Source organism: Lissotriton vulgaris, chromosome 4_1, assembly GCF_964263255.1.
Source record: "Lissotriton vulgaris chromosome 4_1, aLisVul1.2, whole genome shotgun sequence".
NCBI classification, from domain to species: domain Eukaryota; kingdom Metazoa; phylum Chordata; class Amphibia; order Caudata; family Salamandridae; genus Lissotriton; species Lissotriton vulgaris.
The window spans coordinates 682980043-682997433 of record NC_141691.1 but is presented as its reverse complement, the minus strand read 5'-3'; the positions used below and the strand labels follow the sequence as shown (position 1 = coordinate 682997433).

The 17391-nt window shown below is 41.4% G+C and overlaps 2 protein-coding genes across 3 annotated transcripts in view; both read right to left on the bottom strand.

The window, feature by feature from the left end:
• The window catches only part of LOC147722438 (aromatic-L-amino-acid decarboxylase-like), a 1636613-nt gene that overhangs the window by 80927 nt on the left and 1538295 nt on the right, over positions 1–17391 (bottom strand). The window lies entirely within an intron of this gene.
• LOC147722439 (aromatic-L-amino-acid decarboxylase-like) overlaps positions 1–17391 on the bottom strand; it is a 712354-nt gene that overhangs the window by 80955 nt on the left and 614008 nt on the right. For both annotated transcript variants that reach the window (XM_086964959.1, XM_086964960.1), the window contains one exon: positions 14751–14770. In XM_086964959.1, the coding sequence (XP_086821085.1) occupies positions 14751–14770 (20 nt within the window). The remainder of the gene's footprint in view (positions 1–14750; positions 14771–17391) is intronic.

The following is a 17391-nucleotide window of genomic DNA, read 5'->3' as shown; positions in this document are numbered from 1 at the left end:
TTACGTTTTAGAAAAAACATTGAAAATATTTCTACAACATTTTGAACTGTCTAATTAGTATTTTGTGACTAGCAAATGTCTTTATTCATTTCTACCTAAACTATCTGCAGGTACTATATATCCTATGTCTAAGTTAGAGACTTGTGAGATTGTGATATTTGGCTTTGGAAGTGCCAGGCTATATTTTCTTCTTTTGTAGCATTTATTGGTGTTGACACAACACAAACAATATCTTATATTAAAAATATAAGAATTCTATGAAATGGGTATTGAATTTTATGCAAGCTTTGAACATGCCAGTTACAAATGTCTAAGCTATTGTATTATACTTAGTACCAAAAGCAAGGCGGTGAGGACAATAAAAAGGGTGCACTATAGTCACTGTTCGGTACTTTTCGTCAAAGTTTCCAAAAAAGATGCTCAACTCTCCGTAGCCCACCGCTCCTGGCCACGATCCTCAAAATCAAATCACAAAAATGCAAAGGAACATCTTATAGTAATGTCCATATCAACAATTTATTATTGCATTTCTTCAGCAAACTGTCAGCAGGCCAAGTTCCAATAAAATATTCAAATTTTTATTCCGAAATTGTTGCAGATGGCTGGGGGGGTCGCGTAACTAGTTCACATGAAGGAGTCTCGTTTGTTATTGGAATTATACTGTTGGACTCATAAAAAGTTTACAATTATTTTTCTAAATTAGATTTGCTGGTCAAATAACCGAAATGCTCACATTTTGAAAAAGAGTACTTTCAAACAGTACTCATGAGTGTTACAAAGTTGAACCTTCTAGTTTTATATGTTCTAACATATTGGTTGCACTTTAAAAGGTGATTGTAGTTGAACACCATGTTAACGTTGTTATTTTTGGCTTTGTTGGTTAAACTGTTTAACAATGTCTTTCAGATATATTTAAAATGTAACTCTGTGAAATATTTTGCACACTGATCGAATGTCTTTGATGAGTGAAAGTGGGTAATGCTCCTTAATGGTGACCCTATTCTATCCATTGTATTCAATACACGGTCTTAGCACTAAAAACGTCTTTAGGACAAAGAAGAAAAGCTCTCCATTAGGGGATGTTGACCAGACAATCTGGCCATTCTGTAGATTTTTATCCAGATATTCCTGCAGAATCAGTTTCTCAAGCTGGGAAAGAAAATATATCCTGCCATATGGAATTAAGGCTCCAGGTATGGTCTGAATGGCCAAGTCCAAAATCCTACGAGGAGAGAGAGACACACAGAAGTAGGCTTCTGGGAGTCATCAAGAAAATCATGATAAGCCATAGGAATGGGCAAAGTCTGGACTGTAGTGGAATTAGACTGAACTTCAGAAAGTTCTTGTGTCACAGGGGCCCAATAGCACACGCTCATGAAACAATTGTCTCTACAGAACTCAGAGGAAAGAGAGGCAACCCATCTCCAAACTGATGTAGGGGATTTGTCATTGCAGCTAGGATATTCCAAGCACGTTGGCATAGTTAGGAGATGTGATTAAATCAAAGGCAACCATCTCCAATAACTTTTTTGGAGGCAGAAAGAAAAACATATTGCAATTGTAAATTTCACCACCTGAATTGCTGAATCAACATTTGGTAGATGTCATAATACAAACAAATGCTTAAAATGGTAGACAATTGATTACTGTTGTATATTTACAGGAAAGCTTTTAGAATTCATTGTTATTTCTATGAAGGTCAGTACTCCACTCAAAACTTTAATGAGGCATTTGATGTATTTTGGCTTCAGTTTTATTGGCACTCCATTAAGAGTTTATGTGGTGTTTTTATCCTCTAAAACAAATCTCTTTTTTAATAAAATAAAGTCCTTTAAAACGAGTTTCTGGGAATGTGTCAGGCAGTCCACGATAAGACTTTTGGTTTTCTCTCTCTAGACTTTGCCTGTCCCACTTCATTCATTGCACACACTTTCCACTCACTTTATCGGTGACTTATCCCTTTCAGCACAAAACCTTGTAATCAAGGCCACAATAGAACTCTTTTCTTAAATGGCTAATTTTCCTTGTTCTGGAGGCTTCCATCTGCCACCATGATATCAATGAAATTTCCAGCTAATATATTCCACTTTCATAGGGTGCTGGTGCTAAATTTGCTCTACCCTGGATAATCATCAAGCCCTGTTCTCTGGTTACCATCCCCAATCCAATCGATAAAAATAATTGCCAGAATTTACAAGATTCCAAAACTGTTATGAAAGCTATAACTGATAAATTAAGAAAACCAGCCCCAAAATGTAAGGTGGGAGAGAAGGTTTGGCTGTCTTTCCAGGTGCTTCCAGGTGCTTGCCCATTCGAACGTTGAAGTCCAGTTTTGTCCCCAATGTTTTGGTCCCTTTGGAATAACCAAAAACAAATCAATCCTGTTACTTTTAGGCTTTGTTTTCTATTACAAGATTGGCCCTGCCTTTCATATTTCCCGGTCACAGCTTTTTGTAACTCATCGTTTTTGTCTGCTTTCTTCTCCCCTGACTGTTATGATGAATGGAGAACCGGAATATTAAATTAGCAAGATCTTTGATTACCAGTGTTCAGTCGCAGTCTTTTGTTCACTGAAGAGGCATTTTTGCTAGTGAGCGTTCTTGCGCTTTTGCCTCTCCTGTCCATAGCCTCAGATGGGTCTGTTACCTTTTTCTGCCTACCCTTACAAACCTGGGAAGGAATATGCAGTTGCAATGTCTCTGTGGCCCGTACAATCTTGCATGGTTCCATCGTTCCTGGGGCTCAGAAGACACTGCATAAAGTCTGCACTGCCAAGCTGTTTTTCACTCACCTGGGACTGCATTCCACGTTCTCCAAGGCTAGTAGCTGTTGCTTCGTGCTCCTACAAAATGGCATGCCAGCTGCCTGAGGATTTACATGTGATTTTAAAGCACCTAGTCCACTTCAGGTTTCCATTATCTTCTTTTCCCTCATGGCAGTTTCTTTCTTGTATATGTCTGATTTTCACAATTCTTTATGTTTCCTGCCATGTGGTGTTTTGATGTTGTTTTATTTTCCTCTTCCTTTTTTATATAAAGAGTTCAGTCTGGCTGGGGGGGGGGGGCATTGCAGCAAAGCTGTGTTCCTTAGATTATTTCCTTGCTCCCTCCTCTTGATGATCTGGATTCTTTTTCCTGAAGAATTCCACTATTGGACTCCAGGTTCTTGTTTTTCTTTTATCAATTGAAGCCTTCATCCAGTAAGGAGTTTTATACCTTTGGCTGTTATCTCATAAGAAGATGGCAGCTTCCCAAGTGTACTTGCCTACCACATTTTACACTGTGTGGTAACATTGTGGCTCCTGGAAACAGTCACCCATACTTCAGATGGCAAAAAGCCCAGGCCGCAGATTATGGGTATATATCCAAACCTGAACAGCCCCAACGTTCCCATGAGTAATGTAATGAGGAAAAATTGATAGAACTGGTAATTCCAGGTCACATGTATCCAATTTCCCAGATGTTTGACTAGTCTTTGAGTACGTTTAGCAGGCAAAGAAGGCGCGGATCACTGACATAATATAGAATGCCAAAATATCGACCTACAAAAATATCGAGGTAAAAATATAGAATGCCAAAATATCGACCTCCTATCTCCAAACAGGTAAGTACAAAAATATTGCATCAAAAATATTGATGTAAAAAATATAGTTAGTCAAAATATCGAATTTTTTTAAATGCTTTAAATTAATGAAAAAATATTGTAAGTAAAAAAAAACATACAAATTGATTTGTTAATACATATATATATATATATATATATATATATATATATATATATATAAACGTAATATTAATAAAATAATTACAATATTTTTACCGCAGGATAGCGGAAAGGGTAATATTTACTATTACCACTCCAGTGAGTGCAACAGTAGGGAAAGTAAATACTTCATATATAATTAAAAATAAAATAAATAGTAATACCAATTACAAATTAATTAAAATACTTAACACGTTTATATAATATATTAATTAATCAATTAAAAATTCAAATAAAAATTAATTAATAAAAATATTTACCTACTAATACAAATTATTTACCAATTAACAATAAATAATTAACAATTAGAAAATAATTAAAAATGTGATAAAAAAATAAAATTAAAATAGAATTACTTCCAATTAAATTACTCCCTACCCTATTCCCCAATAAACCCACACCCACTACAGAAACTAAAGTAATAACATTAACATATTTATCAAATAATAAATTAATTACAATTAATTACCCATTATATTTTAATTAATTACCAATTAATAATTAATTAACAATTATTTCACAATAAATACAAATAAATACATTAACATATTTAAATATTTATAATTAAATAACTTCCCACCCTATTCCCCTATAAACCCACAACCCGCTACTGAAAATAAATTACTAAAATTAACATATTTATCAATGAATCTATTAATTTTAATTAATTACCAATTATATTTTAATTAATTACCAAATATTTAATTAATAATTAATTCAAAATAAATACCAATAAATAAATTAACATATTTAAATAATTATAAATAAATTACTTCCCACCCTATTCCCCTATAAACCCACAACCCGCTACAGAAAATAAATTACTTAAATTAACATAATTATCAATTAATCAATTAATTAAAAATAATTCCCAATTATATTTTAATTAATTACCAATTAATAATTAACTAACAATTAATTCAAAATAAATACCAATAAATAAATTAACATATTTAATTAATTATAATTAAATTACTTCCCACCCTATTCCCCTATAAACCCACAACCCGCTACAGAATTATATTACGCAAAAATTAAATACCATAAAAATAATTGATTAATATAAATAATAAAATAAATATACACTTTTCAAACATATACTAACATAAAGAACACTTTAAAAATTGATTTTAACTTACTTACCTCAAATTCGATATTTTTGTAGTCTATAATCTGTCCATTCTATATTTTTGTAGTCTATATTCTGTCCATTCTATATTTTTGTAGTCTATATTCTGTCCATTCGATATTATGTCCATTCAATATTTTTTAATTCGATATTAATGCTATCCTATTCGATATTTTTGTAGTCTATATTCTGGACAGTCGATATTGTGTCCATTCTATATTTGTTAATCGACATTAATGCAAGTCGATAATGAAAACTCAATATTTTGACTGTATACCGGAGCCACAGTGTGTGAAACGACATCAGAGCAATAGATATGAATGTATTATGTATTGCTTTCTAGGGTTGCTATAATATCTACTGGATGGAGCTCTGCTTACTTTCAGGGATTGGCTATGTCACCCTGAATGTCACTCTGAGGATGACAGTGCACAAAGAAGCCTGCTGTAAGACTCTGCAGGTACCCTGGGTTTCTGAGGTGCATCCAAGGAGAAAGAAAGTTGTGCTGGATGTTTTCCACTGGCCTGGCTCGCTACCACTTGGCTAGTACACTACTAGTAAGTATGCAGAAAGGGATAATACCTTCTCAAGGTACTATGAGGACCCTGCCACTGTGCAGTGATATAACTCGTAGACCGCCAACCCATCCATCAATCCAGCCAGATTGACACGTGCCTGATAGTCCAAGGGCTACACAGATTGCCTACTGAGACTTTCTGATGGGTACATGCATGAGAAGGAACCTTGGTGTTGGGCCTTCTCCTCATGGTCCGGCTGCCTATTCTATGGCTGCTATAAGAAGTGGATATTGTCTTGGGCATGTTTCTTTGATTCTGGACATAAATCTCAGAAGTTAAAAATATGGGGACAAAATTAGGACTTGGAAAAAACAGAAGACAAAAACCTTGTAAACTGGTACAGGTAAGTGGAAGTGTTTGGTACGGTGTTACTTCTGGGATTATGGTTAAAGATGGCGATGTGCTTTGGGTTACATTTAGGGTTTGGGTAAGTGCTATATTAAGGGTTAGTTGAATCGTTAGGTTTCTTGTAAGGGTAAAAGTTAGAGTAAGGGGTAAGTAAAGGGTTAATGATGGGGTATAAAATAGGGTTTGGGATAGTGATAAGGATGGGGTTGCAGCAAGTGTAGGAATAGCTGGAGAGTGAGTGGAAATAAAATGGGAAGTTTTACTGTGAGGGACAGCTGTGGAGGTGGGTATTTCAAGGTCTCCTCTGCTTTGAAAAAATGAGAAGAGAAAGGAAATCTGAGATGTATCTCAAATTTCCCAAATATAATGGGTCAAGAGCTTTTGCAACATAATGCCAGCAACAGATGTCCAATTTTATGACTCCAAAGATAAAACCTCCAACATTAATACCAAAATAATTTTTTTACAAAAAACGTAACAATAAATTATTATCTTCGCTCATGCCGATCTCCGGCCCAGAGCTTTTTCAAAATATCCTACCATTAATTTATTCTCATAATTTGTACTGTATCCGCAAGGTGTAGGACCCATTTAATTATGGACACCATAGGGAACTTTCTTATTCTCAAAACCTATTTTTCGGCACCTTTAGTTTGCATATTGACTAGTGTAGGAAATTACCCCTTTTAGTAAGTTCAGCCCCACACTTTGTTCCCTCAATGCTGATGATTATGACTGAAAGTGCCCAGTAGCCTGCTAACCAGGCCTCCGTGTTCTCTCCCTTATTATGATGTATGTGAATTGGCAAGCCCAATTGGCAAGGACGTTAACCGCCTTATAAGTCCCTGGTAAGGGGAACCAGGGGTACCCAGGGCATGACAGTTAAAGTGTTCACCTGGGCTTGAAGCATTGATTGTGCCACCCTGAGTGACCCAAGAAAACAGATGACAGTAGTCTTGCAATTTAAAACTGAAGCAGCAGCGCAAACTGCTCATAACTCGACTGTGCCGCACCATGAGTGGCAAGGTCACAGCATTATTTGTAATATATGTCAGTCACCCCTAAGGTAGGCCTTCTGAGCACAGGAGGCAGGGTGCATTATATGTAAGGTGTGAACATATAAGTTCAAGCTTATATGTTTCTATAGTAGCCTCTTTCTGTTAAGGGCTACTAAAAGTGTCCAGGGGCCATAGGTTAACATGAGGTTGCCAGCTCTATTTTGATCCCACTGAAAAGTGTCATGTTTGGTATCAAACAACTTGTCTCATCAAATATGACTTCTTCAAAGAGTCAGATTTAATGTGGCATGCCCCCAGGTGGCAACCTTAGTGGTTGCACACCTGATTGCCCCAGTCTTTCCTGAGCCCTGGCTGACAGCCTGCAGCTGCTGCCACTAAGACAGAACTTAACCCCAAGCTAGGAGGTGTGAACATTCCCAGAAGTCAGAAACAAAGGCCTAAATAGGAAGCAGGGACACTTCCCTTCCTGACAGGATGGCTACTGAAATGGCACATCAAGGGATTGAGCTTCAAAGCTTACACTGCCTCTGATACGCATCCAGGCTGCCCCAAAGGAGAAAAGAGCCACCCTCCTGCCCCAGGCACATTTCCTCCAGGGCAGGTGCAAACATTAGGTAGTCAAGAGGTACACATCCACAGAGGTTAACCACAACCTAGGGTGGGCTACCTGATTTTTACACCTAAGGATCGTTTCTGCCATTTTTAAAAGTGGCATTCTAGAGGGTTCTGGGTTGCAAAGGTGCCCCTCCCTCCCGAATTAGGGGCAAATTAGTCTCTGGGGCTTGTAGTCCATTAGCTACTTGCACCCACAACCTTAACACCACTTAATCTAGGATTAAAGGGGCACCCCTGACACTAGATCCTCAGATCTGAACTGCATGTAAAAACAAAGGACAAAGAAGAGATCCAAATCTGCAACTTCAGGACCTGCACAAAGCACAGGCACAATACTCTTAGCCTGTGGCAACCACCCTGCAACTGCATGGATGCAATTCATCTCGGCCAAAGACTGGTTCCCCAGGAAAGAGGAACCCCTCTGAGAGCCAAAGGCAACCCCAGAACTCCTATGGACTAGAGGTACTTAACCCCTGCAGCACCCAGGTAAAGCACACTAATGGAACCAAAGAATCGGTGGCCATTGGGGCCGCCAAGGGATCACCCACAAGTAAATAGTCTAGTGCATTGTGGGAATTAAATGGTCTTGTGCATTGTGGGGAACATAGTCCTGACCTCTAGCAAGTTTCAGGTGGCTACCATATTCCCCCTGACTCCAATACATCAAAATAACCGAAAGACTGAGCTTGCGACTGCCAAGACTTGTTGGTGGTCAGTCCGGCTACCACTACCTTTTTTTGACATTGTGCCTCGAGGGAACCTCACAGCATCTTCAACTCATCACTTCAGTGACACCGTTATTGAGTTTTTGGATCCATTTCGGCACCAGCACAATCTAAGTGGTAAATCCAGCAAAACCGTGGCTCACACTTCAGCACCCGGGACGGCCAGTACAACTCTGCTCATGGGCCCAACAAGCCAGGTAAAATTCAACTGACTGTTGTGGCTTGGTCCTGCTACCCGCATCATCTTACCCTCCAGTGGTTTTCATTGGACTTGACCTGCAAATGACTGATTGTCACTGGTGATTTTCTCTTTTGACTGCAACGTTAAAGTTGTGAAGTAGTGATTTGCACTGATTTATTTTACCTTGTAAAATCCATAACTACAGTTATACTCCTCCGATTGTGATCATTTTGATGTCTTAATTTATATAAAACTCTGTTCTATTTTTATAAATTGGTGTTGAATTTCTTTCAAGCCATGTCAATAACTTTATCGTCCATGTTGGTGCATTAAAATGCTTAATACATGCTCACCTAGTAAACCCTGACTGCTCTGTTTCACACTACTAGGACTGAGCTAGGTAATTATTATTGAGGATCCACAGGACCAAATGTGAATGTCTCTTTGGCCAGCCTTCTTAGGATGGCCAGATAAGAGCATTTTAAACTTCTTTAACATAGCTGTCTTATACATCTGGGTTAGAGAAGGCACAGGCCCTCCAGTGTTCTTAGCAGAGCTCAGAGAGTCTGCTCTATCTAATCCTGCCACTGCTCTCATGCTGTGAGACGGGCGCCATTAATGCGTAGTACAGTTTCCTGCATCTGGAGCTTCGAGAAGACACCAGAGGGAGCAGGAAGTTGCACTGCAAGTTAGGTAAGTCTATTTTGTTTTTTTCATTTTTGGCCCCCCTGCCCTACTACCCGGAGTACAAGCCAGCCAACACTTGCTATATGACATCACTAGAAAGGAGTTTTCCTTCAGCACTATTTTCCTCACTTGTATTTGCTTTTCCGAACTTTTCTCCTACATGTTCACAAAGTTCAACAGATCAGCAACAGTGAACGGCAGGACATGGCAGCAGGCAGGGAAGAACCAAAGAACGTAACTTGGCAAGCTGCACCACATATGCTGACTCCCTAATCTGCATGAGATACCACTATCTCCCTTCTATTGGGAGAACAGGTGATACCACAATCTTGCCTTCTATTGGGCAAACAAAAGGAGATACCACAATCTCACCTTCTATTGGGGGAACAACAGATATTCTAACCTGGAGACAATTCCTTTGAAAATACAATTAGAATTCAGTTAGAACGTTGATATATTGGGCGCTCCATGAAGGCAATGGAGTGGCAGAAGGCAGAAAATTGCTGTTTCAGCTTTCCAATGCTTCCGTTTTGTTATTTCCTCTTTAACTACGGGAGGAGATGAGGCCTAATGGATGGATCTACTGACTTTGGAACTAGGGAACAACGTTTGGGACCCTGCTTCTGCTCAAAATCCTGTGATCCTGGGCCAATCATTTAAATCTTTATTAAACCACCTGTATTTTTGCTGTATGCTGAATTTCTTTTTTGCTGGTCTAGATGCTTTGGGCACTTTGCCATTGCTGATCAGTGCCAAAGTGTAAGTGCTCCCTGTATAAATTCTGTTTATGAATTAGTGTTGTTCATTTTTGGCCTACTTGATTTACTGCTACGACCCTATTACGATGCACTGTTTAACCCAGGGCCTGTAAATCAAATGCTGCTAGTGGGCCTGCAGAACTTATTGTGCCACACACACACAGGCAGCCTTTCAAAGGTGTCTCGGACGTGCCACTGCAGTGTCTATGTGCAGTTTTTGATGGCATGTTGACCTGCCTAGTGTGCCCACTTGCCTGGCCCTAACCTTCCCTTTTCTTACATGTGATTTACCCCTAAGGTAGGTCTTGGGTAATCTCATTGGCAAGATGCAGTATATCTGTAAGGTAGGACACGTACTGGGTGTGTGACATACTGTGTACCTCGTTTTACACTATTGAAATTGTATCTGTCCCATAGGATAGCATGGGGTATATTTTGTAACAGCTTACAATGTATAACTTCCCATGGGGACAAGATAGAATGCTGGAGTTTAGGTTCCCTAAACTCCAAATTTAATAACCCACTTTTAGTAAAGATGGTTTTTAAATTGTGGTTTTGAAAAGCAACTTTTAGAAAGTAGGCATTTTCTTGCTTAGGCATGCTGTGTACTTCTGTCTGAAATTGGACTGACAGGAGCTGGGGATGTCCATTCACTATAGACAGCCACTGACACAACAACTTTACTCCCTCTGTCCTCCTGCACCTGAAACCTCTGTTACAGCTGCCACAGAGAGAAAAAGCGACACTGATGCTGCGACCTGCAACGAAGAGTTGGGCACTGCTCGTGAAGTGCGAGAAGCACCGTACCGACTTGTACCGCAGCCCCGCTGACGCTCCACTGTATCGCCTCTAACACCATCATCAAGGCCGTTGCCTACACCAGAGCCGAGGGCACTGCTCGTAACGTTCATGATACATCACCCTGACTCATACCGCAGCCCAGACTTTTCAGACAGTGGTGCCTCATCCTTGCAAAGCTGATACCTTACATGGGCGATCTCAAGAACTAATCCATCAACCCCACAATGTTGTAAGGAACAGACACCTCACTGCCATCATGACGTAACCTTAGTGAGAAGTCTGTGAGTCGGTTTTTGAGTGTTCAGAAAATTGGCGCACAACTAGTTACGGTAGGATAGTGGTCAATGGATTTGTTAAAAGGATATTCTGGTAGGTGCTTCTTGGCCAGAGGAAAAACCTTAACCTCTGTAAAGAAAGAAGGACAGAGACCTCCTTTTCGGTGAATTAGGCAAAAGGTCCAGAGCACACAATATGTATCTATAGATTGGTTTGTCTTAGAGTAGTGTTAGTAGGGATAGACCGGACAAAGCGTATAGTTTTCAAAGGTTTTATTCACCAACAGTGTTCCCCACCTGGGAATCACTGCAAATATCAATCAAGCCGACACGTGTTTTGTCACAACATGTGGCTGTGACTCTTCAGGGCTGATATAAATAATCAAAGGGCGGGGTCGGTGAACCGGTGATAATTCCAACCCGGTCCTAATCGGGTGGTTTTAAATTTTGAACAGGCGGCACTAGTCGGGTTGCCGATGCCAAACTGTAGGTAGAGATTCTGTTCAATCTACAAATTCTGGGGAGCGGAGGCCGTGTTGAGCCTGAGTACTGGCGTCGATGTCAAACGGTTGCCGAGCAACCCGACTAGTGCCGCCTGTTCAAAATTTAAAACCACCCGATTAGGACCGGGTTGGAATTATCACCAGTTCACCGACCCCGCCCTTTGATTATTTATATCAGCCCTGAAGAGTCTCAGCCACATGTTGTGATGAAACATGTGTCGGCTTGATTGATATTTGCAGTGATTCCCAGGTGGGGAACACTGTTGGTGAATAAAACCTTTGAAAACTATACGCTTTGTCCGGTCTATCCCTACTAACACTACTCTAATACAAACCAATCTGTAGATACATATTGTGTGCTCTGGACCTTTTGCCTAAATCATGACGTAACCTACCCGGTAACAGTAAGGAACAGATGCCTCACCTCCCCTGGGGTCATAAGGAACCAACGCGTCTACTCCCCTGTGGTCATAAGGAACTGATGCTGGCCAGCTCCAACGACGCATCTTCTCCATGATGACGGGCATCTTCTTTGTTTTCATCGTTTGCCAAAGTACTGTTCCTGGGGTCCGTGCAACATAGTGCTCGGCCTGCGCACCATGAGGTTGGAGTCGTACTTTGGGATTGTCATCGGACAACTTTATTTTTGTGAACAACCTATTTTTGTTTATATCTTGACATATGTATGGTGAATTTTTGTTGTTTTCGTCTTGTTTGGCTTAGATAAAGATTTCCTATTTTTCTAAACTGGTGTGGTGTCTATTTTGACTGTTTTCACTGTGTTACTGTATGTGTGCACACATGCTTTACACACTTCCTCTGAGAATAGCCTGACTTTTCATACCAACCTACCAAGGAGGTGAGCAGGGTTTGTCTAAGGGTGTAACTCTCTTACCCTGACTAGAAGCAAGGGTCCCTACTTGGACGAAGGTGCAAACCATTGCCAGCTAGAGACCCCCATTTCTAACAATCTTCCTGTGCTTACAAATGTGTACTGTAATCTGGTATTCATGTAAAATGCTCTTAAGCCCTTGAGCCAAGTATGCTCTACATAAAATTGCAAAAGAATAAAAATCCTGCTCACAATGAAAGTAATGTTTAAATATCATTATAAATGGACAGCCTCAGGCTACATCAGTCGTAAAGGACGTCTTTCATGTCCTAGGTTTTTATCACCTGTGACTCTTGGTTGTGGTATTTAGTGACTGGTTCAGCCCTCAGCAGTGGGCTATAATGTTTTATTAAAACATTGAAATGCTTGGAACTCAATTGGCGACAAAAGTCTGTGTGAGCAGAATAATAGGGGGTGTGTGCCATCTGCTCCAAAATTGTAATGGTTCCTTTTTTTCTCCCTGTTTTATTTTCAAAACGGCGTCCCCCAAGGATCATCTCTGAGCCCCACCCTCTTCAACGTCTACATGAGCCCCCTCGCGGCCATCGTACGCAAACACAACCTCAGCATAATCTCCTACGCCGACGACACCCAGCTGATCCTCTCCCTGACCAACGACCCCGCCGCCGCCAGAGCCAACCTGCACGAAGGGATGAAAGAGGTAGCCGAGTGGATGACGACCAGCCGCCTGAAACTGAACTCGGACAAGACGGAGGTCCTCATCCTGGGCTCCTCTCCCTCCGCCTGGGACGACTCCTGGTGGCCTCCCGCCCTGGGCACCGCACCCAAACCGACAGACCATGCACGCAACCTGGGCTTCATCCTGGACTCCTCCCTCTCCATGACCAGGCAAGTCAACAACGTCTCCTCGGCATGCTTCAACATCCTACGCATGCTACGGAAGATCTTCTGGTGGATCCCCACCGAGACCAGGAAGACCGTCACCCAGGCCCTCGTCACCAGCCGACTGGACTACGGCAACGCCCTCTACGCCGGTACCACCGCCAAGCTCCAGAAGAGACTCCAGCGGATCCAGAACGCCTCAGCCAGACTCATCCTCGACATCCCACGAACCAGCCACATCTCCGGACATCTGAGAGACCTTCACTGGCTCCCCGTCAACAAAAGAATCACCTTCCGCCTCCTCACCCACGCACACAAAGCCCTACACGACCAAGGCCCGAGCTACCTCAACAGCCGAGTCAACTTCTACGCTCCCAAACGCCACCTCCGATCAGCCAACCACGCCCTCGCCGCCGTCCCCCGCATCCGAAGAGCGACTACAGGAGGAAGGTCCTTCTCCTACCTGGCCGCCAAGACCTGGAACTCCCTCCCGACCGACCTGCGCCTGACCCAAGACCACCTCTCCTTCAGGAAGAAGCTGAAGACCTGGCTGTTCGAGCAGTAGCGGCTCCCCCCCCCCCCCCCCCCCAGCGCCTTGAGACCCTACGGGTATGTAGCGCGCTTTATAAGTGTCACTGATTGATTGATTGATTGATAGATAGTCTACCCTTAAAGGGCGTAAGGGCGATTTAGCTCTATTGCCTTGAACTCTGTTGGCCTTTCAATGGTCTCTCCTCCATTCCTGGTCCTCGTATGATTCTCTGGTCAATTACTCAGTGAGATGGCATTGCACATCATTCAAAGCCTACTGTTGGGTATATTTATATTTCAGTATTGTGCCTAGTGTAACTGTCATCATTAACTGTGTTCTTTGGCGCCTGCACTGGAGGTTCGCTTTCGAATTGGAGCAGAACTTTCAGAGAGAGGCGTTGAGAGGACGGAGCAAGTGAGGATGTGCATTTCGTTGGCCCTCTGTATCGGTGTTCCAATTTGCAATAAAGTATCTTTTAAGTGTGTATGGTTTTAAGGACTTTACAACCACAAAAACATGCTATAAAGCTCTATTATTCGATATTTTGCAAGGAACAAATATGATGGTCTTTGCAGTTTCGCTTTCTGCCATTTACACTTTTCTAAACAATATTGACCTTCGAAAATACACTCCATCTCCTAGCCAACTGACAAGTAATTAAATGTCAAACTTTTAATAATTAGCAGAAACAGGTTAACCAGGTAAATTAGACCTCTCAAAATGGCCTCTGTCTAAATGTAACTCCGATTGGAAGTTGAATGGCAAATGCTAGCACAGTTAGCTATCATCAGATTGCCCCTGATAGCAACTACCTATGCTAACTTGTATGGATGTTAATAACACACCCAGTAAATCAAGTGCAAATACCACCCCCACCTCATGCATACATTATTTGTTCCCACTAAACAGTCATACAAACGCATCATACAGACAGTTATCTATTACTCTGGTCTACATACAAGATCCATTTAACACTTAGACATAAAAAAAACACTTTTGATTGGTTGATGGGAAATTATTTTGATGTGACAACCAGGGCACGCACTTGAAAATTGTTAATATAACTTACACATATGCACTTTGTTCACAACACAATACGTACCCTGTAATCGGTGATAAGACCTGCAATAAAATGACAAAACAGTTTATTTGATGGATACTGGATGTTATTGAAGGGTATATCGGATCATATTAAAAGTTCAATTTATGTTCTTTCTTCTGTAGAGTGTTTAAGAGGAGCTGACTGTGAAAGGCTGTGTGCAGGAAATCTTGTCTGACAATTGCACATTAAGACATGCACATTGATTGCAATTTACAGCCAAAAGTAGGAAATAAGGTAAACCCTCCAAGCAGAAGCGAAATTAGGAAACTGAGAGTAATGCAGGGCTTTTCATGACATTATGATATGAATATTTCTGAATGTATTGATGCAGTGTGGTATAGGAATGGTAATAATGCAATGTAAAACCAGATGCTATGATCATATTTCTCCACAGAAAATATTTATTTGTGCGGATAACGAATCACTAGAAACAAACTCCGAACACCCTCTTCCCAGTGACATAGCAATAGCCTCCACAGTCCCAGTGGTGTTGGGGGGAGGCTTGCACCAGGGCCAAACCTTCACACCAGCACTATGCACTGGCAGCTGGCCCCTGGCCTGAGTTCTCCTGACTGGGTCCGGAGCATGAGGAACCCCCTCCATGTACTGTGTAGGGTCACCCTCCCTGAATGTCGCTGCCTCTTCCTACCCTTATTTTGGGGGACAGTCCAGGCACGGTCTTATTTAAAGGCAGATCTGATGTCAACCTTGTAAATTCACCTAAAATTAATACTTTCCAACCAACCTAGTTTATTATCCCTCAGATGCTGAAAACCTTTGGTATTCCCATTAGAAACATAATCGGCCTGATTCACAAAGGGCCGCTGCATTGGTGGCGAAGGCCCTGCAGTCGTGGGGGAGTCTCTTCAATCGGGGCATAATCTCTGTAATTAGGATTCTCATTGCAGAGATTCCCTTCCAAGTGCGGAGACACCCCCACTACTGCGACGCCTGCGCCATGATTGCAGAGGCCCTCTCTGCATCAGGCTATTTGTTACTAGATTGATCCCTGGAAAGTAAATTGTGTTGCAACCAGGACCGGATTTAGGGCAGTGAGATAGGTGCCGAGAGGTGCTGCCTTGTGGGGGGGGTGGAGGGGATGGGAGATGGGGAACGTTGTGTTTAGTAATAACTTATGATTGGAGAGATGAGGAGCACTTTACCTTGAGATAGTAAGAGAATCCAAGGAGGCGGTCATGCGGAGTAGCAGCACCAAAAATGATTGTCGCTCTGGGTCCCACCAGCACTAAAGACAGCCCTGGTGGCAGTCAAAGTGTTTTTATCTTTGACACATTAAGCAACAGCATGAGTAGCACCTGACTTAAATACGATGCCAGGGGAAATGATATCCTCCTTGAATACAGTAGTAATGAGCCCCTATGAACATTGTTGCAACAGAAAATACTGCACAACATATGGGGTCTATATTTACAAAACCTTGGAGACTTTGGTCAATAAAGCAGAAGAGGCAGGAGTGATTGATTCTAACACAATAAAATACCTATTGACTTCTAATCCAGAGATTCCGCATATTTATATGCTGCCAAAATTTCATAAACACGCCAGCAACCCACCATGTCGCCCATCGTGGCAGGATGTGGGTTTATCCATGTACCGACTCGTCGGTTCATAGATTTTCACTTGCAACCGTTGGTACAGCAGTGGCACACCTATCTCAAGGACACAACTGACTGTTTACACAAGTTGGAAAGCATACAACATCTGATTACTCATTCTACTATTTTTTGTACCATTGATGTAGTGGCGTTATATACGTCCATTGCACATGATGAGGGGCTCGAAGCAGTAGGGTGGCGTCTATTACAATCTGACATGGACAAGGACATGGGTGTGTTCCTGTTGGAACTACTCCATTTCTCCTTGTACCATAGTTACTTTCAGTGGCAGGATCAATTCTACCTTCAACGCACCGGGACATCCATGGGGTTTACCGGTGCTCCCTCATATGCCAATACATTCATGGCACAGTTTGAGGACACACATATCCTCAATGACCCCATTTGGCAGAACAACATCATTTTATTAGTGAGGTTTATTGATGACATTCTATTACTGTGGAAAGGTGACATGGAGACATTAACAAGGAGTATTCTGGAACTGAATGCAAAGAATCCCCGGATTCAATTCACCCATAGAATAGCCCTGGATAAAATCCAATTATTTGACATTGAAATATATAAAACAGTGGATGGCTTTGAGACCACTGTTTATCGGAAGCCTACTGATGTGAATAATGCACTGCATTATTCAAGTGCACATACCAGATCCTTGAAGGATCATTTGCCAGTTCTTAAATGACACGTATCAAGCAACTCACATCTGATCCAAGTAGAAGCACTGAACTAATTGAACAACAATTAGTTCGATACAAATCACGAGGATATCCGGAAGCTATTCTGGATACCGCAAGACAAAAGGTTGCCACTGAAACAAGATTGACATTACTTCAAAAAGTGGAGAAACCACCATACAAACGAATAGTTTTTGTTTTAAAGCAATCCACACAAGCCGCAAGAATTAGGATTATTTTTTGCAACAGATGGGATATCATCCTACAAGAACCAGACTTCGCTGGTCTTTTTGAGGGATTACCTTTATTCGCTAAAAACATAAGAGAATA